At 51.3% G+C, this 23,236-nt stretch overlaps 8 protein-coding genes across 8 annotated transcripts; 2 read left to right on the forward strand and 6 right to left on the reverse strand.

Moving 5' to 3' along the window:
- Positions 1-1,894: 1,894 nt before the first annotated feature.
- ASPGLDRAFT_148639 (uncharacterized protein) lies at positions 1,895-2,316 on the forward strand (the record flags this gene model as incomplete). The annotated part of the gene is made up of 3 exons (XM_022541972.1): positions 1,895-1,945; positions 2,041-2,168; positions 2,257-2,316. Coding segments are annotated over 3 exons (210 nt in total), but the record flags the coding sequence as incomplete, so codon positions are not given.
- Positions 2,317-2,378: 62 nt separating this feature from the next.
- On the reverse strand, positions 2,379-4,207 carry coaT (acetyl-CoA hydrolase ACH1; the record flags this gene model as incomplete). The annotated part of the gene is made up of 2 exons (XM_022549716.1): positions 2,379-4,009; positions 4,067-4,207. Coding segments are annotated over 2 exons (1,576 nt in total), but the record flags the coding sequence as incomplete, so codon positions are not given.
- An 858-nt stretch (positions 4,208-5,065) lies between these two features.
- ASPGLDRAFT_46558 (uncharacterized protein) lies at positions 5,066-5,407 on the reverse strand (the record flags this gene model as incomplete). Its single annotated transcript, XM_022546470.1, has 1 exon — positions 5,066-5,407. A coding segment is annotated over exon 1 (173 nt), but the record flags the coding sequence as incomplete, so codon positions are not given.
- A 21-nt stretch (positions 5,408-5,428) lies between these two features.
- On the reverse strand, positions 5,429-11,220 carry ASPGLDRAFT_57633 (transcriptional regulator SIN3; the record flags this gene model as incomplete). The annotated part of the gene is made up of 7 exons (XM_022548266.1): positions 10,798-11,220; positions 10,673-10,740; positions 9,941-10,575; positions 9,651-9,751; positions 8,916-9,597; positions 6,264-8,861; positions 5,429-6,214 (listed from the first exon to the last, which is right to left on the reverse strand). Exons 1-7 carry the CDS (start codon positions 10,899-10,901, stop codon positions 5,429-5,431), a joined length of 4,974 nt encoding a protein of 1,657 aa, XP_022401363.1. The 5' UTR covers positions 10,902-11,220.
- A 695-nt stretch (positions 11,221-11,915) lies between these two features.
- On the reverse strand, positions 11,916-14,034 carry ASPGLDRAFT_1462225 (protein phosphatase 2A regulatory subunit CDC55). Its single transcript, XM_022541877.1, has 6 exons — positions 13,700-14,034; positions 13,555-13,595; positions 13,391-13,488; positions 12,692-13,340; positions 12,071-12,636; positions 11,916-12,020 (listed from the first exon to the last, which is right to left on the reverse strand). Exons 1-6 carry the CDS (start codon positions 13,741-13,743, stop codon positions 11,997-11,999), a joined length of 1,422 nt encoding a protein of 473 aa, XP_022401364.1. The 5' UTR covers positions 13,744-14,034; the 3' UTR covers positions 11,916-11,996.
- A 1,305-nt stretch (positions 14,035-15,339) lies between these two features.
- ASPGLDRAFT_35150 (uncharacterized protein) lies at positions 15,340-16,509 on the forward strand (the record flags this gene model as incomplete). Its single annotated transcript, XM_022544520.1, has 1 exon — positions 15,340-16,509. The coding sequence occupies one exon, from the start codon at positions 15,340-15,342 to the stop codon at positions 16,507-16,509; it is 1,170 nt and encodes a 389-aa protein (XP_022401365.1).
- Positions 16,510-16,734: 225 nt separating this feature from the next.
- osm1 (putative fumarate reductase Osm1) lies at positions 16,735-18,801 on the reverse strand (the record flags this gene model as incomplete). Its single annotated transcript, XM_022540565.1, has 4 exons — positions 16,735-18,304; positions 18,357-18,594; positions 18,644-18,712; positions 18,762-18,801. 4 exons carry the CDS (start codon positions 18,799-18,801, stop codon positions 16,735-16,737), a joined length of 1,917 nt encoding a protein of 638 aa, XP_022401366.1.
- Positions 18,802-19,766: 965 nt separating this feature from the next.
- Positions 19,767-21,732, reverse strand: ASPGLDRAFT_46561 (aldehyde dehydrogenase). The gene is made up of 4 exons (XM_022546471.1): positions 21,213-21,732; positions 20,761-21,154; positions 20,263-20,708; positions 19,767-20,206 (listed from the first exon to the last, which is right to left on the reverse strand). Exons 1-4 carry the CDS (start codon positions 21,662-21,664, stop codon positions 20,062-20,064), a joined length of 1,437 nt encoding a protein of 478 aa, XP_022401367.1. The 5' UTR covers positions 21,665-21,732; the 3' UTR covers positions 19,767-20,061.
- Between the last annotated feature and the right edge of the window lie 1,504 nt (positions 21,733-23,236).

The raw sequence follows: 23,236 nt of genomic DNA on the forward strand, positions 1-23,236 counted from the left end.
AAGTACACAAGAGTAGTGGTGGACTACTCTGGAGTCCGGACGCACTGCCGACTGCCGAGTCTAGATCAGTCACCAAGCCTCACCGCTGGACACCATTCCTTGGTGTGTCTACGAGCTCATTTCCGGACTATGGAGTTTCCAGAAATCCATGTCTCGGGCAACTGACAAGTACAGTACAGGTAAAGTTATCTCCTATTCAGCACTGCTGTCCCTTACGAGCTTGGCAATCAATAGTCATGTCTCACTCGGCGCGCTCCGAGGAGTTGAAAGATCCATAGGGTCGACCCTAGTCATGTGATGAGGTGGCGTTCTGCCCGGATAGACCTGAGGGAACTGAGGCAATGAACCCACGTAGCTGTAGAGTACAGAGTGCACCGATCGTGGATACAATCTGGTTAGAATCATCTGGAAAAGTTTGTAACACTACCCCAGTAAGGGCAACCCATACATATTTCCCCGTGACATTCTCTGTTTCATCAGGGCATACACCTGTCCTGCCCCTACTGTCTACGAGCATCTGTACGGGGTCTTGTCGTACCTGGATAAATGACTAGTAATGCTGGAGTGAAGCGTTAATGCAGCGCTTAAATGCCGACACGGTGGCGAATCGAGGCGCTGGGCACCACTGCCACTTTTACTCTATACGGAGTAGATATGCATGGTTGATTGGAGACATGTGAATGCTGTCCCTAGGCTCAACTGCAATGCGAGTATACATTCCCACCACCAGCCAACATTTGTCTATCCTCAGAGCATCTGATTCGATTCTTCATTGCTAGATTCATTGCTAGATCGCTGGTATCATTATTCTTGATACTATGCTATGTTCTTGAAAAACATATTTGTGATTTTCATCATCCATAGGCCACGGTACTATAGTCAAGCTCTGCACTTACCTCGACCTATTCCAATCACCCAAATACATAGTTACTGAAGCACTCCATACTGAGCTCAGCATATACACAGAATGTCCACTGAGCTACATGCTTTCTGTCTTAATTGAAGTCGAGTTCTATTTCGCATATCCGACGGCATGTGGAGTATCGCTACTCTGTCTGTACGTATACGGGGCACCGCTACTTTAATCCAGTCAGACCATCTGTCGCTGTGGTTCAGTCTCGATTCTTGGGTTTTAATAATATTTTCATTTCTTCAGGGTCCGCCAATTTACTACCCCGTACGTATCCTCGGTACTGATCTCCAATCCACGGTTACCAGGACCCGATCCAAGTTTACACTCGGCAAAGTAGAGCCATACAAACATCTATATATTCTAGAACCATTGAATCACTAAATGTCGGCATATTATAGCGGAATCTCCCTTGATCTCCCTTATCACTGCCGACAACAGTTATACTCGTTTGTATACGAGCATCACATGACATATCATGCCACATCTACTACACTCCGCATCCATCGTATTGGACTTTATACATCACGCCACCCACTAGTATTCAGATATCAAAGAAACCAATGCCTCGTGATCACGAGTATTTGATGCTATATGGTGTAGATAATTGGTTTTGGTATGCTACCATTGCCTGATGTTCGTATCTATCTAGTAACACGACGAATGGTGGACGAGTAAATGTAAGATGATCGTATGCCGCCATGTCAACATGCCATGTGCGATTTCATGATCGATTACAGTATCCCTGTTATTCCGATATGTATTCTAGACTGCATACATAGTAGGAGAGTATTTAATCTCTACCCTTCCATGTTCACTCACATCCCTCATCATCACACCAACATCAAGACATTAAAACATCAAAACAACCACCTAACTATCTTTACTACTTGCTACTTACCACAACCACGACAAAAATCAACCCTAAAACCAACCACAACTACCCCTTTGTGTCACAACACAATGTCCTCTCCCTCCCGCCCAAACGACTTTGGCTCCGACCTCTGGGTCCGCGACTCCCACACCCAAACCCGCGTAAGTAAACAAACAGTCCTTTATCATACCACTCCACGGTACAAATCCAATCCAGATCTCAAACCCCAGTTACTTACTTACAACCATGAACGCAGCGCCCTACATCCGGCCGCGGCCTCTTCGCCGGCCTGCAAGACGTAAAACACTACAATGTGGAAAATGGGTGGGCCAAGAGGAATGTTAGGGATGAGAATCGCGGGATTTTGGGATTTTTGGGGAGGTGGTACGTTCCCTCATTCCCACTTGCTCTTGATTGTGTTTTTATATAAAAGGGTTTGTAAAGAGGTGTGTGCTAACGGGTGTGGGTGTAGGTGGGGTGGGTATACGCCGCCGAGGGAGTGATCGTCTTTGGTTTACTCCGGAGTAATATTATCTGGGGGGTGCCATGGGGATATGGGGATGCTAGTTTTTTTTTTTTTTTTTTTTTTTTTTTAATATGACTGACGATTGTTACTTTATTGGGTTACGGAGTATGGTCAAAAGATACACATAAGGATATCAATAATTCAATTCTGCATTAACGCTCTGTACATGTCATGAAATTGCTAAACCAGACCTTTTAAAAATATATCCCAAATGAACCAAGAATAAACGAAACAAAATGAATAAAAGGAAAGAAAGAAAACAGCTTACTCCCAGCTGTTAATCTTCATCGTCCCATTATCCGCCAAGTTCTTATGCATCTTAAACGCATTAAACAACAAGTGCGGCTCATGGCCCATACCCTTCTTCAGACACTCAAACTCAGCGCGGTCCAAGTAATCAGTGAGAATAGGCTGGTAGTCAGGGTGGGCGCAGTTCTTGATGATGACGCGAGCGCGCTCTCTAGGCGAGAGGCCACGAACATCAGCAAAGCCCTGCTCTGTGACGACCATGTCGAGATCATGCTCTGTCTGGTCGATGTGTGTCGCGAAGGGGACGATACACGAGACACCGGTGGGGTCGGTCTTGGAGGGACGGATGGAAGGAGTGTGCATGATGGAGTAGCGCGAGTTACGCAGGAAATCGGCGGATCCACCGAGACCGTTGAGCATGCGGGAGCCAAACACGCAGGTGGAGTTTGCGTGTGCGTAGATGTCCACTTCAACGGGGGTGTTCATGCCGATGCAGCCCAGACGGCGGATGATCTCAGGGGAGTTGGAGATGCCCTGGGGGCGGAGGAGGAGCTTGTCGGCGTAGCGGTCCCAGTTGTCGTAGAAGCGCTTGAAGCCGTCGGGGGAGAAGCGGATGGAGGTGGCTGTGGCGAAGTCGAGGTTGCCGCTGTCGAAGAGGTCGAGGAAGGTGTCTTGCAGGACTTCGGTCCAGACCTTGAGGTTCTTGAAGTTGGCGCCACCCTTGCTCAATCCACCAACCACTGCGTTGGCGATGTTTCCAATGCCAGACTGCAGCGGGAGGAGGTTGTTGGGGAGACGGCCGTGGTCGACCTCGTGCTTGAGGAAGTCGATCAGATTACCCGCGATGGCCTGCGAGGTTTCATCCTCGGGCGAGTTGGCAGCCGTCTTGTCGGGGTAGTCACCCTCGACAATGGCAACGACCTTCTCTGGGTCAACGGGGATGTAGGGGGTTCCAATACGGTCCTCGGGACGCATGATCATCATGGGCTTGCTGTACGGCGCCTGCTCAGGCACATAGATATCATGCAGACCCTCAAACGACGGCGTCGTCGTGTTCACCTCAATAATAACCTTATCCGCCATCTGCACAAGCTCCGGTGACGCACCAACCGACGCACCGGGAATAATCCCACCATTCTCGGTAATCGCAGATGCCTCGATAACCGCGACATCAAGCTTACCGCTGGGCTTGTCCAACGTGTACCACCCGTTAATCAAGTCCTGGGGGAACATGCTCAGATGCTTATCGAAGAACTTTATCCGGCCCGAGTTCAACCCCTTGGCAATCTCCTTGCCGACCTGGTGGGGACTGCGGCGCTCGATCATGTCTAGTGCTGCCCAGCGGTTCTCGGTCTCTGCGCCGGACGAGGCACCGACGAACAGCGAGTATTTCATCTTTCCTTCAAGCTTGTTCTTCTCGACGTGGTCTGCCAGGGCGGTGGGGACTTTCCTGCAATCCAGTTAGCACCATGTCACCACCACCACCACATACTGTGGGAAAACATACTTGGGATAACCAACACCCGTAAACCCGGACCAGCCGATATACGAGCCATGAGGAAACAAGTCAACAAGATCCTCAGCCTTGGCCAACTTGTTAAGGTACGAGGGCCGCTTAACACGGCTTCTGAGGAGAGCAGATGCCATTGTGTAAAAATCTGGAGAAGAGTGGAGAGTGTCTAGAGAAATCCGGGGAAGAAGAGAAAAAAAAAACAAGAAAAGAAAGGAGTGTGTAGAAAGAAAAGAAGGAGAGGGAGAAGGGCGAGCTACAAATATAACCGGCTAACCCCACGGGCACAGGGAGAGCAGCAGGTGGAGAGGCAAATCCACAAATCAAAAACCGGCCATTCGGAATCCAGGGAAAGGAGAATGTACTATGAGTTAAGTTGGTCTGTTATTACATCGTGTCGGTGCTACGTTGTAAGTAGGGTTATCATCTACACCGGTGTTCTAGTCTCTGCTATGTCTACGAACTATAAAAACAGATTGAAGAAAAGGAAATACACGGCTATTTGAAGCCGTCCTTCCATTCTCCCGTCTTTTTCTCTGCTTAATTCCGCACAATTCCTAAACTGAGGGAGTCTTTTCCTGCTCTTGATCATTATGACATTTTTTCCGTTTTCGGACTAGCGTCGCCCCCAACGCCATAACAACGTCACTCCGGCATTCGTTCGGCGTTTTCTCGATATTTGTTCCCCTTTCACTTTTCCTCCCCTTTATACCCCTTTTGCTACGTAGAAATGCATTTCAATGTTAAAGAAAACGTACAAAATCATCCCAAGAACCCCAATTGTGCAAATTTTTCCATTTCAATTGAACCCGAGAGCACGGAGTTCACCATGTACATACTATCGGCCAGCCGAGCCATGTCCGAACCTGTATCGGGCTGTATCGGCTAAGCAGCCATCGGCCACACGGAGCTTTCGAGTTTCGCAGCATTTCCTGTTGATTTGCAGTCGATCGATCTGCTACAAATTCCGGGGCAATGGAAAGGAGAAATGGAACACTTCCATCTTTAGTTGGAGTACTAGTCATTCGCCCTAAAGTACATAGTAAAAATAAAAAATATCACCGGTCCACTCCTGTCCTCTAAATACACCCAAGTCCGAAGCATAGCATAGCATAGCATAATAGGATATCCCCAGATTTGGCCCCCGAGTAGAGAGAAATCTAGGTGAATACCCAGATCGGACAGTTCACCCATATTTGCAAGCAACTGAGAACGAAAAGAAACAAATCCAAATCCCCAAAAGAAACATAATGCCAACAGCCATGAAAACGTAGAACCGAATATAAAATCGATTATATTATTCATTCATTCACAAATAACAAAAGGAAACCCCCCCCCCCCCCCCCTCCCAACTCACAATTATGCCTCTTTCGACTCGGATGGTGCTGGTTCCGCTGCGTCTGCCATTTCTGTATCTTCCGGTTCGGCCGGTTTCTCCTGGTCTATATTGCCGCCTTCCGGAGGAGCCTCTTTAGCTGTAGCTTCCGTAGCCTCTGTCGCGGCACCCGCACCCGCCTCCGCATTCGTGTCAGCGTCGGCGTCAGCGTCAATACCAGCGCCAAGATCACTGTCAGCGTTGGCACCATCTCCATCTCCTTCCCCAGTTCCTTCCCCAGCCTCAGCCTCAGGACCGCTCGGTTCAGGCTCGGAACCCCTGATCCACGACCGGAAGCGCTGATTAGACTCATCCACTTCGTCCTTGCTGAGTCCATGCGCCCAGACCGGGTTATTAATAAACTTTTCTACAAAGCGGTCCTTGCGGCGCTCCTTGACAGCCGCGTCTTCTCTGGCTGCCTCTTCGGCAGCTTCTTCTGTCGGGCCTGTAGGACGCCAGCTCCATTCGCAACTGCCGGGCTCGTACAGGAGATGATAGCTGTTCGCGCAGATCCGGATGATCAGACCATCTGAATGCTCGAGGGGCCGGTAGTAGCGGTTGTACTCGTCTTCTTGGTCAAGTCTGGTTGGTAGGTTCCGTTTTAAGAAAGGCATGCGCATCTGGGAGAACGGGACGCCTTCTGTCGGGTCGCGCATGGTATATGCAGACACGTAGTAAGACCAGCGCGCTTCCTGGCTTAGCTCTTCATTCTGTAATGTCGCGTCCTCTGGCGTCAAGAGTTGAACCGTAGTCTTCTTAGACGTGGGATGCTAATCCGGTCAGCAAAAACTCCCCCAAATATGAGAGCAAAAAACTTACGTGGGTAATCCGATAAACATCCCCATCTTTAATCAACCTCTCCACCTGCTTCCGGTACTGAATCTCTTGATTATGCGTAGTCTCCTCACGATCCCGCTCCTTGAAGAAGACATTGATAATATCCGAGCTGCGATCCTTCGAATCACCACTGAAAATCGCACCAGCAAACTTGGCAATACCAGCAAACATCTTCTCCAAGTTGTACAGCTGGTACCCGCCGCGCAGATAGAACCGACGAAGCGTCTCCTCGAGATGGTTGTTCTCCAGATCACCCTTGATGACCTCTTCGCACATCCGCACAATCTGCTGGTAGAGGTTGGACTTGGGATCTGTGTCGTAGAAGAAATCGCCAGGCACCTTGTCGAGAAGACCTAGTTCAGTCGCCGGTTTGCCCATTGCAGCGCGACGCACACCTTCATGCGCATCCTTTTCTTGCAATTTGATACGCAGCAGTCGCGAATAGAGAATTTCGAACGTCCGGAAGAAACAGTAGATATTTCCGTTCGCGTACAGGTGGTAGGCCTTCTTCTTGTAGTTCTCGTTGAGCGTGTACTCCCGCTGCAGGTTGAAGTTGCCCTGGCCAGGGTGCTCCATCCACTTGAGTTCCGTCACGTCGACAGGTTGAGTCGGGTCCGGAGGAGCCACAGAAGGAACCAATACAGCATCCGGCGTGCCAGCGCGGCTACCGGCGCGGCTACCGGCGCGGCTTCCAGGAGCACTGTTGCCGCCTTTCTCGCTTCGGTTTCCCTTCTCGCGGCGCTCCAAGACATCGCGAAGTAGATCCATCTTCTTGCTGGTCGCCGTCTTGCGACTACGGCTCGAAGAGGTCTCCTCAGCTGCGAGGCTCTCATCATCGCCTTCTTCAGCCGTAGAGCTCCCACTCGATGCTTCGTTCATGTAAGCATGGAAGCTCTCGCGGTCCATACCGAAGAAGATAGGAATGAAATCCTTGATGAACGCGATCACCTTCTGAGGATCAGCTCCGAAGCCCGCAGAGTTCCGATCGATAAAAACGATCAACAAGTAGGTAGCATCGATGAGCACAGCCGGGTCGTCGAACGTGTACTCGAATTGATAAGAAGGGACATGGTATCCACTTTTTCGTAAATTCCGGCTTTCTTCGAACTTGCCCTGGATTTCACTTTGGATGTGCTTCGCGACGAAAAGCTTCTTGTCGACCGCCTTGCTAGCAATAGCCTGGTGATCCAAACTGCGCCAGTAGGCTTTCTGCGTCTGTTCCCGCCAGACCTTGTCCCATTCGCGCTGACTAGCTTTCCACTCTTCGCACTTCTGCTTCATCCGGAACAGAACAATCGGGAGCACATGACACGGTCGGTCAAACATCTCACGAATAATCCTGTCTCCACGTTGCCGATCGTACACCTTCTTGATCACGCGCTGGTAGATAGCCTCACTCTGGCCACCCAGGCCTCGCGGAAGCTTGAAAGCCGCTCTTTCTGCTTCAGACATCACCAGGAACTGCTGAACGATAGGCTCAATGAGTTGGATCGTGCGAGTGCATGCCTCGATGTGGTGGTCGTAATCGTGTCGGTCCTCTTCAATCCGGTGCAGCGCATCTTCGAACTGGTTCTTGCGATGGGCCACGAAACCAGAATCTTCGGACGCCCATGTAGGGTGGGATGCCCATTCATCGTTGAGGACGCTGTAGCAGAGCTGGTCGCGACCACTGCACGGCTTTTGCCGCTCGCGCTTGGGCAGCAGACGATAGCTAGGACCGAGAGAACGGCAGTGCGAAAGGTTGACGATTCCAGGCGATTGTTTGGGCTTTATCTCAATGATCTTATCCTCGGGCTCTTCAACGTGCATAAAGCGCTTGAACCACGCAAACAACTCCGGGTGAGAACCAATGTAGCCAGCTGCTCTCTTGACAAGAACCTGTCTGTCGATAAGATCCGTGGAGTAAAGGTTGCAGAGCTTGAGGAATTCGCTAAACGTCGACTTGTTTCCAATGTACTTCTTGACGCGATCAAAGAAAGCAAATTCCTCTTGTGTAGGCGTCAGAGAGTTAGAAGGCGGGATGGGTTCTGGAAGCGCGGGGATGAGGGTAGGCGAAACGGAAGGAGCATCAGCTTGCGAGGGCTTAGGATGATGAACCTTGGCTCTCTTGTTCGCGTTGCCAACCTGGAGAGCTTGCGGTCGACCCTGCGGATCACCCATGCGGGCAGCTTCAGGCGCAGACGGCCCCGGAAGGGATCCCAATGTAGAAGGAGCACCAGGACCACGTCGTTTCTTGCCATCTTTGGCGGAATCCTTGACGTTGAACTGGCCAAGAGGGGGCATCTTGACGTCCCGGTTCGGAGTCTGAGAGGGGAGACCGCCAGCGCCGGGGTAGCCAGGCTCGCCGCGAACATTGCTCGTTTGCACCGCCTCCTCGGCCTGGCGTGCAGCCGCCTGCTGCTTGGCGTGTGCTGCAGACTCTGGCAAGAATTGTTTGAAATCCTCCAGCAGATCGGGTGCAGTGTTGAAGAGCTGGGTCACCTGAGCGTAGACGTCTTGAATGGGCTTCGACTCGCGTTGGTATGTCTGTAGTATCTCGAGGAACTGCTTGTAGATCTCAGGTGCATTGGAGAAACGGTTCTAAATTCGTGGTCAGTGCTTCAGTACCATGAACAAGAGGACAGTACTGCTAACCTTTATCTTGTTAACATAGCTAATCGCATGGTTAAACTCAACAGGTCCACGCTTGTTCAGGTCAGTCTGAGAGCCCTGCAGCATACCAGACCCCACGCCAGCCAGGCTATTCATCGGTTGGTTCAAGGCCTGGCCTGCTGGCGATACCTGCATCATAGATTGACGCCCCAAGCCAGCCGAAGCGGCAGATGCAGCACCTTGAAGTTGCGACACACCACGCTGATCCTGCTGGTGAGCCATAGCCGCAGCGCCAGCTGCTGCTTGTTGTTCTTGCTGGGTCGGGTACTCGTAAGAACTTTCGTGGGGCTGGCCCTGGCCGTGCTGTTGTCCAAATATGCCCTGTGCCATCATGCGGGATCCAGGCGAGTAGCTGCCTTGCTGGGGCTGGTGCTGTGGCTGTTGCCAGCTAGCTCGTGATTGGTCGTAGAATTCAGCGCGAGCATGGGGGCCCATGCTACCAGACGGTCCCATATCCGCCGCGGCATCCATGGACGCGCGCGGGCGAGTCATGCTTAGTGTGTTCGTACCCGACGGCGTAGTTACCCTAATGGCGTCAGGGTTGTCCTCTGTTCCGCATTCAATCCGATACCCCGGAGGCAAGAAGGTGTTGAATCCCTGGATAAGAGCCGGGTGACCGTTGAACAAGGTCGAAACGCGTTGAATCACACCAGGCGTATCGATACTTCTAACAAGTTAGAAAAACTTCACTCTCTTCGCCGTATGCTGGACGCTTACGCTTGGCTCTTGAAATCTTTCATTATATCCAGGAACCGGTTGTAGACATCGGCCTGGTCAACGAACCGAACCTTGACCTGGTCCAGATAACTGAGGGCGTCCTGATGGATTGAGGTCAGCATGACAGCTCCATAATGTATACAATGCCGACGTTTTGCGACCACAATAGGCAGGCCCCGAAGCGGTGACAAACGGATCTGCGACAAGCGCAAATGACGCGATCGATCTATCGCCCACCGCCACGTGGACTCCGGCACCATAAATACCACCAAGGATTAGGATATACTTACATTCAAAATCGGCTGCTGGCCCTGAGTCAGAGCCGCAACGTTCCCGGGGATCTGAGGACCAGAACCACCAAATCCCAACATAGGCTGGCCCGGCGGAGCAGCGGGATGCTGCATGAAAGAACCAGGTGTCCCTTCACCATGCCGAACCTGCGAGCCAAATAACCCACCAGGACCACCAGCAGATTGCATAGGACCCTGCGGACCATTGGAAGGGTTCAAGTTCGACAGCAGCCCATTATGGATCGACGTCGGCGGTTTATTAGCCACAGGTTGGTGCAATGGAATCGATCCAGTATGACTCTGAACGGGATGATGTTGTTGTTGTTGCTCGCGCTGGCGTTCAATCTGTTCGCGTTCGCGCTCACGTTGTTCACGCTCTCGGTGCATCTCCTCCTGGCGCTGGCGCTCGATCAATTCCCGTTCTCTCGAGTCGCGTTCGCGTTCCTGATTGATGGATTGCGGCGAGGGGTGCTGCATCGCCTGTCCGATGCCCGGCAACGAGTGGCCGGCATTATGCGAAGGAGCAGGAGGGTGTTGGCCGAAGGCCGGGGGCGGGTGTGGGCCGGAATGGCTCTGGCTCAACTCCGCCAGTCCGGGGAGGGAGTGCCCAGTAGGCTGACCGGGGTGGTAGGGACCTGGAAACCGGTGGTGGGACCACAAGTCAACCAACACTATTCCATAACACAACTTTTATCAACGGTATAAGGTAGAAGAGAAACGGTAGGGACTAACCAGCAGGAGGCGGCAAAACGGGCCCGGCGGGCTGGGAGGATGGGCCTTGCTGGGGCGGGGGGTTTTGGCTATTCAAGAACAAAGTCAGAGTCGTTCAGAAGAGACACCATATCATATAGACATACCCAAATGACCCTAAGGGCCGGTGCTGTTGATTCATCTGGTGATCCATGCTAGAGTGTGAAGGCGGTCCGCCGGCAGGATGCCAATTATCGTTCCCAGAGTTCATGATCTCTGCATTAACACAAGCCTCAAGGACTTTTCAGAGCCAAAGGCTGATAGACAAACTCGAAATACACGAGTCACAAAAGGTGTAAAATGAAGGTACAAGCAGTATGTTGGGGTCAGAGCAAGCCTGCTAATCGTTTCGCACTCTGGGGGTCTGCTCTCCAAAAGTCATTTCACAACCACATCACGATACCGTAATGCAAGGGAAGTCAAATCAGAGAAGAAGAGAAATGAGAACTGAACGCACACGTCCAGACCAGGAGACCTATAAGAAACAAAGCAGACAAAAAGAGAGGTGAGCAGGAAACCCGGACTGGCAATGATGGTTTGCGCGCGACCGATCACTGTCAGAGTGAAGGCGGAGAGGCTTTCAGCAGCACTAACCCCTTTCCAGCCCTAGTATCCGGGCCCTCGGTGCCACGCTTTTCCGGCGGTGTGTTTGTGTCATGCTTTTTTCTGCCCGTCCTGTCCGGCGCGTGCTGATTGGTCTGTCGGGCACGACGTCATCGACTGTACATGAGCATTTACGCAGTACATACAGTTGGATAACGCTTCATATATTCATTATCTACCATCAAGTAACACTAAGTAAGTACCTAAATTGACTCAATTGGGGTCCTTATATAACCCGCGTCTAAGTAATCGCAATGACGGTCTTTCCGCTGCATCGCCGACTTGAACAGTAGACGGGCTGTAGTCGGCTGTAGCGAATACAAGCCATCAAATCAAATCAAAAACAAGAGGGGCAAAAGAAACCATGCGTGAGCTAGGCTCTTTCTCTATCAAACTCTCTCCAACGCCTCCAAGCAAGAGCAAAAATCCCCAGCATCTGCCCAAGAAAACGGATACAGGTAAGGTCGATATAGGATCAGCGTGTGTAAGATGGACGGTAAAGGGAAAGGGGAAAAGGGAGATGATAGGGAGAAAGAAATAATGCACACCGTCTCCGGATAGGTAACGATGCATTCGAAATTGAACTGGTTGAATTTTTTGGATTTTGGTGGTTGCTTCTCCTGCTATTAATCACGTTTTCCCTTAAATCATATCCTGCCCTCGTTATATGCCATGATGAATGTACGGTCACGTCTGCCCACGTTTACAGCGCAGAAAAGACGAAGAGCTAGTGACGTTAGCTAACACGCAATTGGCAAGACGGGAAAGAAAACTTACGTTGTTCGTAGCAGCAATGGCAATGCTGTCTTCGTACGGATGCCAGCTCATGTGAAGGATCTTCTTGTTGAAATCAATCTGATCCGCATCGGTCTCCTTCCTCATCCGGCTGCCAGGACCAACAGGGCTACCCGATCTGGAGCCGTTCTTCTTCCCGTTGGCGCCCCTGTTCATGGGCGTGGGCACGCCAACCTTCTTCGCCTTGAACGCAGACTTGTCGGCCTGCAGCACAATCTCGGTGTCCTTGTTCTGGTCGGTGGGGTAGATCATGAAGTTGTTGTTGTAGCTTCCGGTCATGACGTTCTCCGCATCACCCGAGAAGACAACCTCGAATTTATCGAAGATACTGTCGTTTTCGTATGTGTCGCACAGACGCGGCCGGAGGTGTTCGTGGATAGGAATGGTCTTCACGGGTTGCCTCTCCATGTTGACATCCCAAACCTTAACCGTCAGGTAATCTCGGGAAACAATGTATCGACCGTCATTCGAGAAGCGAACATCGGAGATCGACGAAATGATCTCGGAGAAGAATGAACGGGACGAGGCGTCTTCCTCTTGTTCGAATACTGCAGACCATGTTAGTTTACCTTGGCGCAAGCAAGTAACACGAGGAAAACATACGCTTAGAGTGCTCATCACACAATGCCCGCTGGCGCATGTCCGCCAACTTGATGGTTCCCTTCGAGCTAGCATACATAAACCAGTTACAACTGGTAGGGTGGAATTCGGCCGCGGTGATAACTTCGGTGAGTTCTTCCATGTTGGCCGGTTTGATATCGACAATGTTGAAACTCTGGTCCTGGATGTTAAGGTTCCAGAGGTTGACTCGAAGATCATCGCTGCTTATGAAGGTCTCTCCGTCACTGTTGACGGAGATGCTGTTGATGTGGTATGCATGGGCGTTTGCATATGTCCTCCGCGGTACGGCTGCGACAACGGTGTCATGGTGTGTCATCCGGGGAAGCTTCAATGACGATGAGTCCTTGAACGGTATACGAGGTGGGCGAGGCGCCCCTCCACCAGACACAGCGCCCGCGGGCGTGAGTTCATTCGACAGGTTGTTCTCGGCGACGACCTTGAGCGATTTATCGAAGACCTTCCATAGCTTAATGGTTTTGTCATTTGTCGAAAGAAGATAGTGGGAGGAATTTTGCCGTCTGCACCACTTGATCTTGTTGATCTTCTCTTCGATTTCTAACGATTTGAGGTAATCGAACTCGGGCTCGTGCGATTGAAACTCGGTGTGGAACTTATATTCGCATGTTTTTTTCTAACCAGTCGTTAGGATGGGCCTGAGATGCAAGGTCAAAGGGTCGCTACCGTTTCGTTTCTTTCAAACAGCACCACTCTTCCACCCTTATCTCCCGTGGCCAAATAGTTACCGGTATGGTCGAATTCGACGGTCGAAATAATGTCCGCTGGGGAGACCGTTAGTTCGTCCTGGATGTCGATTGGTAAGGAATGAACTCCAGTTGGCAACCAACCTTCTGTGATATCTTCCACATCACCCTTGTCACCGAAGCATCTGATACACCATCAGCATTCCAGCACGGAGGCATATGTCAAGGTGGGGCATGATTGCCAGCTCCCACCGCTACTGCGGGAATCCGACGCTCGACATCAACTTACTGTGTGAACTTCCAGGTAGGCGAATTCGGATCTCTGTCTACCATCTTCGATACCACCCTTTACTGGGGTGATAGACACAAGGATATAGTTGAGGAAATCACACAGAGCGAAACCGGAACAAGACACCGACGGACACGGGGAAGCTTGTGGGAGCTATAATGCGACCGCTGCAGGAATCAAGCGGTGAAGCCCAAAAAGTAGGATAGGTAAATTTTTCGAATAAATTTTCTCGTAACTTTTTTTTTTTTTGTCGGGAATTCGCTTCCAGATCGAAAGCGAGAGAGGTGAGGGCGGATGTGTTGGGAGAGTCAAGGCGATCACGAATAACGGCGACCGGTATTTCTCGAGTGGAGATAGTGGGAATCGGTCAAGGGAGGGGAAAGAGGGATGCAGGACGAGAGGAACGAGAGGAAGATGAGGACAAGGAGGACCGCGAGAATGTAAAGAGACGAGGCTCTGTATAAAGACAAAGAAATGTCAGTGGTTTCTGCAAGACTTCAACGGTTCGTTGCGTGTATCGTGGACGGGCCTCAATGAGGAGGGGAAATTTTTTCGTGATCGTGCGAGTGACGATAGATAACAGATATAGATAGCAGAAACACGAGTAAAACACAGATTGAAGAGGAATATAACTCCAAGCAGAGACAGCAGACCCTCGATTGTGGGAGATGATGAGCCAGAGTGTACAAGGGAAGGAGGCTCTGAGTTGTTTGTTGGCCAGCGGATGAGAGAATGGGGTACAGTTGATGAAATGCAGGAATCCAGCATAGAAGAGAAATGCAATAACTTACCAATTACCAAGAAACAAAATGGATGGGATTGTGGTCAAAAGAGAAGCGAGAGGGAGAGGAGAAGAGAGGTGGGATGGAGATGCGGTGCGGTGGTGGTGATTGTGGTGAGCTGGTGGTGGGGAGCGTTAGCAGTCGGGCTGACATCAACTACTCCGATGCTACATAGTACTCACCACCCTATGCTTGGTACATATAATCGATCTATAGGAAAATTTAGCAGCCCAGTATACAATGCAGTTGGCATGTTCAGCAGCTACAATTATCACCTACATGTACCACCATGTACTCTGTACTCCATACTCCATACCTCCGTACCGCTGGCACCGATATATATATATATGACAACACCCGAATCCACCCAACATACCCCAGATTGGGTCTCTAACCATCCAATTGAACTATTTCCGGACAGCCACCTAGGTCCTTATGCTCACATGTCGAGCAATCTGGTGCATTTGCATGTCACTATCTGGCTACCTCTGCACGGGCAAGTGCATCCAGTTTCCCGATTAGGATATCGTGATACTATTCCCAACCTAATCCATTCCTGTACGTTCACGTCATTTGCAAACAGTGCTACTATCTACGAATTCTAAAATAGCATCTACCAGGGGTAATTCCTGTAATTATTATATATCGCTGTCGTCCTATATACAAAACCCCAGACTTTCACATGGTTCCATCTCCCTTGGGCCGAACATCCCGATGACCAAAAAACCTCGTCCCGATCAACCATAGATGAAATACGCAGCTTTCTATTCTTTCAAAATATAGAGCACATCTAAGCCCTCTTCTTGCTCACCCATTTATCTATTGATTGATTGACCCAGTGACCTCATAATAAACACCATGTCCGACAATCAACCCCCGCAACCGCCTCCGCCATCATCCAAAACCACCTCTTCCAACAAGCCCCCCACCACCACCTCTTCCTCCAACGCGAACCAAAACACAACCAACACCCAAAATGCAAATACAAACCAATCCCTACCATCCCGCCTCCAATCCTCCGCCACAACCCTCGCCCAAAACCTCTTCACCCCCTCCCCAGCCGACATAGCCAGAAACCTGCAACCCGGCGGCGGCAGCAGTACCAAAGCCGCTCCGCCATCGGCAACATCGGCAGCATCAGCGGCGCAGACGTTTCATGAGGAAACGGCGACTCCGGGAGGTTCGTCGGCTGGGAGGGGGATATCACGGCATGGAGATGTTGGGGATAGTTTTCGGAATGCGACGGAGAACGCGACGGGGCAGGATGGGTTGATGGAGGAGGCATACCAGTTCCAGAATGATCATGCGTATAAGGATGGGGGGTTAGAATCTGGTGTGCCTTTCTACGAGCAAGATACAGATATAAAAAGAAAGGGAAAGGGCAAGGCACCGGACCAAGACCACCAACAGGATCACGACCACCAATCCTTCGATAATACCTGGAACTCCATCACAACAACCAAAACCACCCAAATCCCACCCCAGTCCGCACACGCGCACGCACACGCAAACCCACAAGACGGCTCCGAACTCCTCACCCTCCTAACATCCCCCTCCTTCAACCCCGACTTCCCCGAACCACCCACCACCAACCCAGACTCAACCCTCATCCCCAACGACCTCTCCGATCCAACGCCCTTCCCCCTCTCACAATCCGAAATCCAAATCCTCGAATCCTTCCGCCGAAACCTCAGCCCCCACCACACCCCTCACCACCAACAGCGCAATCTGAATGCTGCAAGTCTAATCCCCGACATCGACAACTTCCTATCCACTGTCCCCGCGCAAACGCAGAATGATGCTACGGCGCTGCGCGATGCGGTGTTGACGGGGTTACCGGGGGCGGAGGAGTGGGTGGTCGCTGAAGAGAGGTATCAGGATGAGGTGTGGGGTTTTTTGAAGCCGGTGCTTGAAGAGGCGAGGAGGGAGATTGAGGAGAGGGGGGAAGAACAGGGGCAGGAAGGGGAAGGGGAGGATGGGCCAGCTGTGGCGAGGTTGAAAATGATTTTGAGGCATATGGGGGCGTAAACTGGATTGTACTACGTAGAGTATGGAGTATGGAGTATAACGACTACGTGTGTACTGGAAGTTGTATGATAATGTAGAATTAAGATCATGATACTTTACAGAATCCATTCATAACAAGACATACATGCATAACCAAAGCAAACAAATCGACAAATCAGAAAGGGGTATGTCAAACAGCACCATGCTCAGAGAATATTATACCAGTTTTCTTCCATTTCCTTATTTTTAGAACTCCAAACTAGGAGTCTGGCCCTTAACACGACCAATGACAATATGCCCAGCGTACTTAGGAACAACCTCATCGTCGTGCAGCATGGCGAATTCCTCCGTAGCATCACGGCCCATGAAGTTAAACAGAGCGTTAGCGCCACCAGGGTGCTCGTCGAGCCAGTTGGTCACGTCCAGCACGCAGCCCTTGACGACGATCCAGAGGTCATCTTTCTTGTTGTGCTCGGCGACCTCTTCCATCGTGAACTCCTTCTCGGGGACTTCGAACGGCTTGGGGGGCGTGGGCTTGGAGGCCTGCTGGCTGGCGGCGGCGGCGTTGGCTGGTGATGCACTGGCGGTAGCGGCGGCGACCTCGGGGGTAGCGCCAGAGCCGACGGGAGCACTGCCGGCGCCAGAGGCAGCGGCAGCGCCGCTCCATTCAATGGCGATCTTGCCGGGGGTGGCGGGGTCGATGTGCAGGGAGATCTGGCCCAGACGGCTCTGGGCGGTCGAGGCGCCGCCGGTGATCAGCTTCTTGAATAGGTGCTGGCTGGCGCTGTCGCCGGCCACACGACCATAGACGACACAGCCCAGCAGAGAAGAGCCACCCAGACGGTTGGCACCGTGGACACCACCGGCAAGTTCACCGCAGGCGTAGAGACCCTCGAAGGGGGCTTGCTCCGAGTTGAGGACCTGGGCGTGCTCGTTGATCTCGATACCACCCATGGTGAAGTGCAGAACAGGCTCCATGAGAGCGACGTGGAAGGTGTCGTCGACGGCGAAGGGCCCGTTGTGGAAGAAGCGCTTGGCCCAGGGGTCCTTCTTCTTGCCATCAGCGATGGCGTTGTAGTCGTCAAAGGTCTTCTGCAGCTTCTGGGGACCGCAGCCAATCTCCTTGGCCAGCTCCTGGCCGGTCATCTTCCGCATCAGACCACGGCCAGCGTAGTGACGGGTGTGGAAGTCCAGAACGTTGGAAGCCTTGCTGTTAAGGATGAGACGGATGGGCCACTTGCTCTTCTCCTTCTCCTTCCACATCTGGCCCGAGACGTAGTCACGGTGACCCAGCTCGTCGGAGAACCGGTCACCATCCGAGTTGAGCAGAAGACCACCCTCACCACGGAGGGCTTCAGCAGCCAGGAACTTGAACTTGGCCTCAGGGTCCTTGGGGTCGACAAGACCAGTGGGGTGGACCTGGACCTTGTCCATATCAATGCCGTTGGCACCAATCTCCATCAACATCTTCTGACCATCACCGGTAGCGTGGGCACCGTTGGTACTGGACAGGGCAAAGGTATCTGGGCGGTGCTCCTGCAGGAGGGACTTGTTGCCAAAGTCGGCGGCATAGCCACCAGTGGCGAGAACGACAACACCATCTGCGACTTGCGACTCGCCGTTCAATTCATATGTGACACCAGTGACAAGGTTACCATCCTTGTTAATGTTGGTAACACGGGCCTTCTTCACGATCTGGACGCGGTCGGGCTCCTGCTCGCTGATTTCTTCCAATCGCTGCATAAGCGCATATGTGATGGCCATTCCGGGGAACTTGGCATCGTGGCCACGATGTGTCCGGGGCTGGGTGTGACCACTTCAACTGGTTAGCTATGTACATTTTCGGCCGAGATGGATTGTAGACATACCCAAGACGCGAAACAAGGGTAAGATCGAGGTTGAAGACATCCTGAAGCCACTCAACAGCAGCAGCAGACTTATATGTAAGGACCTTGATCAATTCGGGACGGGCCTTGTCTCTTGCAGATTTGAGGGTGTCTTCGTAGAAGGTCTTGACGCTGTCCTGGATACCGAGGTCCGTCTGGGTGCGAGTGAGGGCGCCGTTGATACCGGAGGTAGCCTTGGTCGAGTTACCACCAAAGAAGGCTGAAAAGTCAGCGCATTGTTTTGAGACCGGGGAAATGGATTATCTTACCCTGCTTATCGAGAACGAGGACGTTTCCACCATTGAGGTAGACGGTGTGGGCGGCACTGAGACCGGACACTGCAATGGTCAGCAACGTACGATTCTGCGAAGAAGAGAGATCACGTACATCCACCACCGACGACGATGACTCTTGGGGGGGCTGCCATTGTGGATGATTAGGTATAGAGTAAAGAGTGATACGGAGTAGTAAAAGAAGAATGCCAGAGGGAAGAGGAAGAGTGCGACACGCTCTTTTAATGGGTGATCCGGGGGCGGAGGAGATCCAAGGTTCAGAAGCCGACGCTCTCTATCGGCCGAGGCTGCTCTACCGACCGAAACGGTACGTACGGGCTTCTCTCCGATTCTTTACGTTCCAGTATTGTTATGGAGTACTCCGTAGAATAGAGAAATGCTCGATTTGTTATAGCTCTATAGCTCTGAAATGTGCTATAGCTATCTGTTTTGTGCTCTTGAACTCTCGGGGGACATTATCCCGAGTACTGATAGACCTGTACATAATAGTATAGTAAGTTAGTTCACATGTTAAATGCATTTCACATGTCGCTTACGACTGCGTTATTCGTCTGGTCATACCTGTACTTTGTACTGATTATCCTGGTCACTTGGTCTGACCACTGTGTACAATGATGTATACTCAGTATGGCTACAAAAAAGAACCATTTCCACTCATATTCTATTATTTTATTGCTTTATTTTATTGCTATATAAAATATCTCTCCTATATACCATTCTTCGTATTGTATCCGTAGATATCGCCCATACAAACGCAGTGGTGCACATCTTGAATGATCGCATTACCCCGGACTTTCCCATCGGGCCATCCCAACCTCGGTCCGAGCACCACTCAGCATCCCCTAATTCTAAGCATCTCGACCTATCCCAATGCCCCGATTACATTCACCACCCTCTCCCGTGTTTATTCCACATTTAAATCTCCGTGTTAAAACTGGAGTATTCTCTGTTTACCCCAGATATTCCCCTATATTCCGGGGTTTAGTATTTACCACGTATCCCATACCGCGTATGTAATATCGGTTATTGGTCACATGAACAGAAGCCGGAAAAGACGTCATTGGTATTTGCGGGGTTTGAAGTTACTGGTTTGGGGGGGCATTTGCCGGGGTTGGGAATTCCGTGCTGGATTTGGACAGTTGAATATCAATTTTAAATGAGAGATGTGGATTGTAGAGACGCTTTTATGTTATTATTGTGGCTATCGTTACTGTGGAAGCGAAGATATATTTAACTACATGCCAGACTTGCCACGGACATCTCCAACTTCACCCTTGGTCAATTCAGTAAAGATCCAGGGAAGAGATACTCTATACAATGTTTCGTTCCCGCAGTCTTGCCACATCTCAATTCAAGACAAGGGACGTCAAAAGGTACCATATCCATTATATACATTAATCCATCCAAGTCACACTCTTGGTCACCAAAAACTCCTCCAGTCCCATCTCCGTATTAAACCGTCCCCATCCACTCGCCTTGACACCACCATGTGGCAGCGCCGGTTCATCCTGGATCGTCATGCTATTGATATGCACCGCCCTGCGCTCATTAGCATCAACTTAATCAAAAAAGCAGAGAACGGAGGGAGGACCTACCCAGACTGAATCTTCCTCGCCATCCCAAACGCCTTCCTCAAATCCTCCGTAAACACCGACGCAGACAACCCATACCCGCTCGAGTTCGCAATCCTTATAGCCTCCTTATCACTCCCAACAACCATACACGCAGCCAGCGACGCAAAGTTCTCTTCCTGCCAGACAGCCATGTCCTCCTTAACACCGCCCAGAATGACCGGTGGCATGCGCACGCAGGAGTCCGATTGGGGGATCTCTGCTGAGCCGCTGAGGGGGTAGGCGCCTGAGTCGAGCGCGCTTGTGATGAGCCTTTCGACACGGGTTTTGGAGGCTTGGTTGACGAGAGTTGGGGGTGGGGAGGCGGGATCGGCGGATGTGGTTAGGGCGGTTTTGAGGGCGGCCATGAAGGTTGGGGCGATGTCGGCGTGGACGAGGATGCGGTCTGTTGACATGCAGATTTGGCCGGACTAAACGGTCAGTACATGTTGTAGACACAGCGTAGAAGTATAGGGTACGTACGTTGAGCAAAGCACCCGCCAACACACCCTTAACAGCCGTCTCGATATTCGCATCCGCGCACACAATCGCGCTATTCTTCCCTCCCAATTCCATCAAGCACGGCTTCAGATTCTCTCCGCAAGCGCGCGCAATCTTGCGTCCCACCACCGTGCTTCCTGTGAAATTGACCTTGCGCATGGCGGGGTGCTCGATCATCGTGTTGACGACTTCGGGGGCATCCTGGGGACGGCAGGAGATCAGGTTGAGACAGCCAGCTGGCAAACCAGCTTCATGTAGAGCCTGCACGATAGCCCAGTAGCAGCGTGGGGTTTGTTCGGAGGATTTAAGAATGGTAGTGTTGCCCGCGGCGAGAGCGCACGCGGCGGAGCGGATGCCAAAGACATACGGCGCATTCCTTTCACTCATCAGTAACACATCTCAAAAACGCGAAAATCGTAGAAAGGAAGGATTACCAAGGCACAATCCCCAAAATCACCCCCATCGGCTCCTTAATAACCATCGCACTCTGCCCCTCATCCTCCACAACCGGCACACTCCCACAAATCGACGCAATCCGCCCCGCAAGATCCCTCAACATACGAATCCCCAACGGCGCCACAAACATCTGCGAAGCACCAACGTCAGCCCCCATCTCCGCTTGCATAAACCCCGCATTGCGCTCCAGATTCTTCTCCAGAATATCAGCTGCTTTCAGGAGGATGCCGCGGCGGACGGCCGGTTTTGTCGCGGACCAGGTAGGGAATGCGGCGGAGGCGGAATCGACAGCGCGGAGGGCATCGGCGGGGGATGCGGCGGCGGCGGTCCAGCAGGGTTGGTTTGTGTAGGGACTGGTTACGGCGAAGGAGGCGGAGGGGTTGTATTCCTCGACGCCGTTGATGATGAGGGGGACTGTTGGGAGGGACATTTTTCCCCCTATTCTATGGGTATAGTATGCAATGGTGTAGAGCACGGAGTTAACCTCTACTGGGGTTTGTAATTGATATAATTCAGTGTACTCTGTACTAGCAGTTCTACCAAGAATTACTAGCACATAATGCACAGGGTACCAAGGCTAACAACATCTGTCATGTGGGGTATCTTTATCAACGACATTGACAGCAAAAAGGGGCTCCTAATTCAATCGGTCCATGATAAACAGCATCCGTTAACTTAACTCGTTTCGTCCATACATACCCATATGTACCCCAAATCTCCAACATTCTGCAGAAAGCATTGAAACCCCCCCCCACCATTTACACAAGGTACTCCTAAAGAGGAAAGAAAAAATTTTTTTTTTTTCAATCGCGGTCCACTCCGGACAAGCGTTAGTCGCGGGATAGGGGCGGCGATCAACTGCCGAGGTGATGCCAGCGAGTGTAAACGGGGCAATACTAGGATACAGTGCAGCTCGGTTCAGTGCTCGCATAATTCCGAGTAATTAAGCTGGTGATTCCGAAAGTTGACTACGAGGGGATCATCGCGTTCGACCGTTGAACTAGTTAGTGAGCGCGACGGAAGGTTTTGCCAGGGTCGGTGCTTTAATGTGCTTGTCTGCTTTTGCTTTTGTTCGTCAGGCGTGCGAGAACCCCTGGAATCATGCAATGCAATGCAATATGCAATGTTGGACCAAGCTGTCAGTGGTTTCTTTTTCTTATCAAATTGGTCAATTAAGCGGGTCTCGTCCCAAGCCATTGGTTTTCCGCACTGAATAGGGCCCTAGTGCATCCGGAATGGGAAAGTAGCAGCGCAATGACTTCACCATCCAAAAGGATATTGTTCAGTATTTACACACTACTGAATGCTTATTTCTAGGGTACCGCGAGTAAATTATTCATTATCACTCGCTAACGATGCTCATTCCGGGGCCTCGTCAGCATAACCCACAGCACCATGGACACTCACTAATGATCCCCTCCCGGCAACCCCGGAAAGCCCATAAACTCGTTTAACAACGGGGATTTCCCTTCCTGGCCGATGTTGAATAGTAGTACCATGTGCCATCCATGGTTCTTCAGAGGGACACAAAAATGTGGCAGAATGTGCCAGCCTCACGCCACACCGGACAGCACTGTTCAACAACGGAATATAGCCGATCCGGTAATCCCCCGAGCACAAAATTATAAAAATCTAGAGCACACAATTGAGGACGTGTTTTACAAGGTGATAGTTCTGTCAATAAAACGATAAAACAAAGTCTCAGCTGCCTCGACCTGTAACTAACCATTGAACCCAATTCAATCCGCCCGGTTCCAAGGTTCCCTAGGCTGCCGATAGACTTTCGGCAACCACTGAGAGTTGGCCTAGGGCAGAATTGCTTTTGGTTGACAGTTTGTCATCTCGATAGAGTGTACTGCACTAATTGACAGTGACAACGACAGTACGGTACGTAGAGAGAAAAAGGGTCGTTATCCCCTTCACCTCACCCCGGAGGGAAAGGCATCAGCAGAATTGCGGTCAAAAATGGCCTACCCTCTTTCCCCAAAGGGCAAGGAGGGAC

This window comes from Aspergillus glaucus (assembly GCF_001890805.1).
Source record: "Aspergillus glaucus CBS 516.65 unplaced genomic scaffold ASPGLscaffold_9, whole genome shotgun sequence".
NCBI lineage: Eukaryota > Fungi > Ascomycota > Eurotiomycetes > Eurotiales > Aspergillaceae > Aspergillus > Aspergillus glaucus.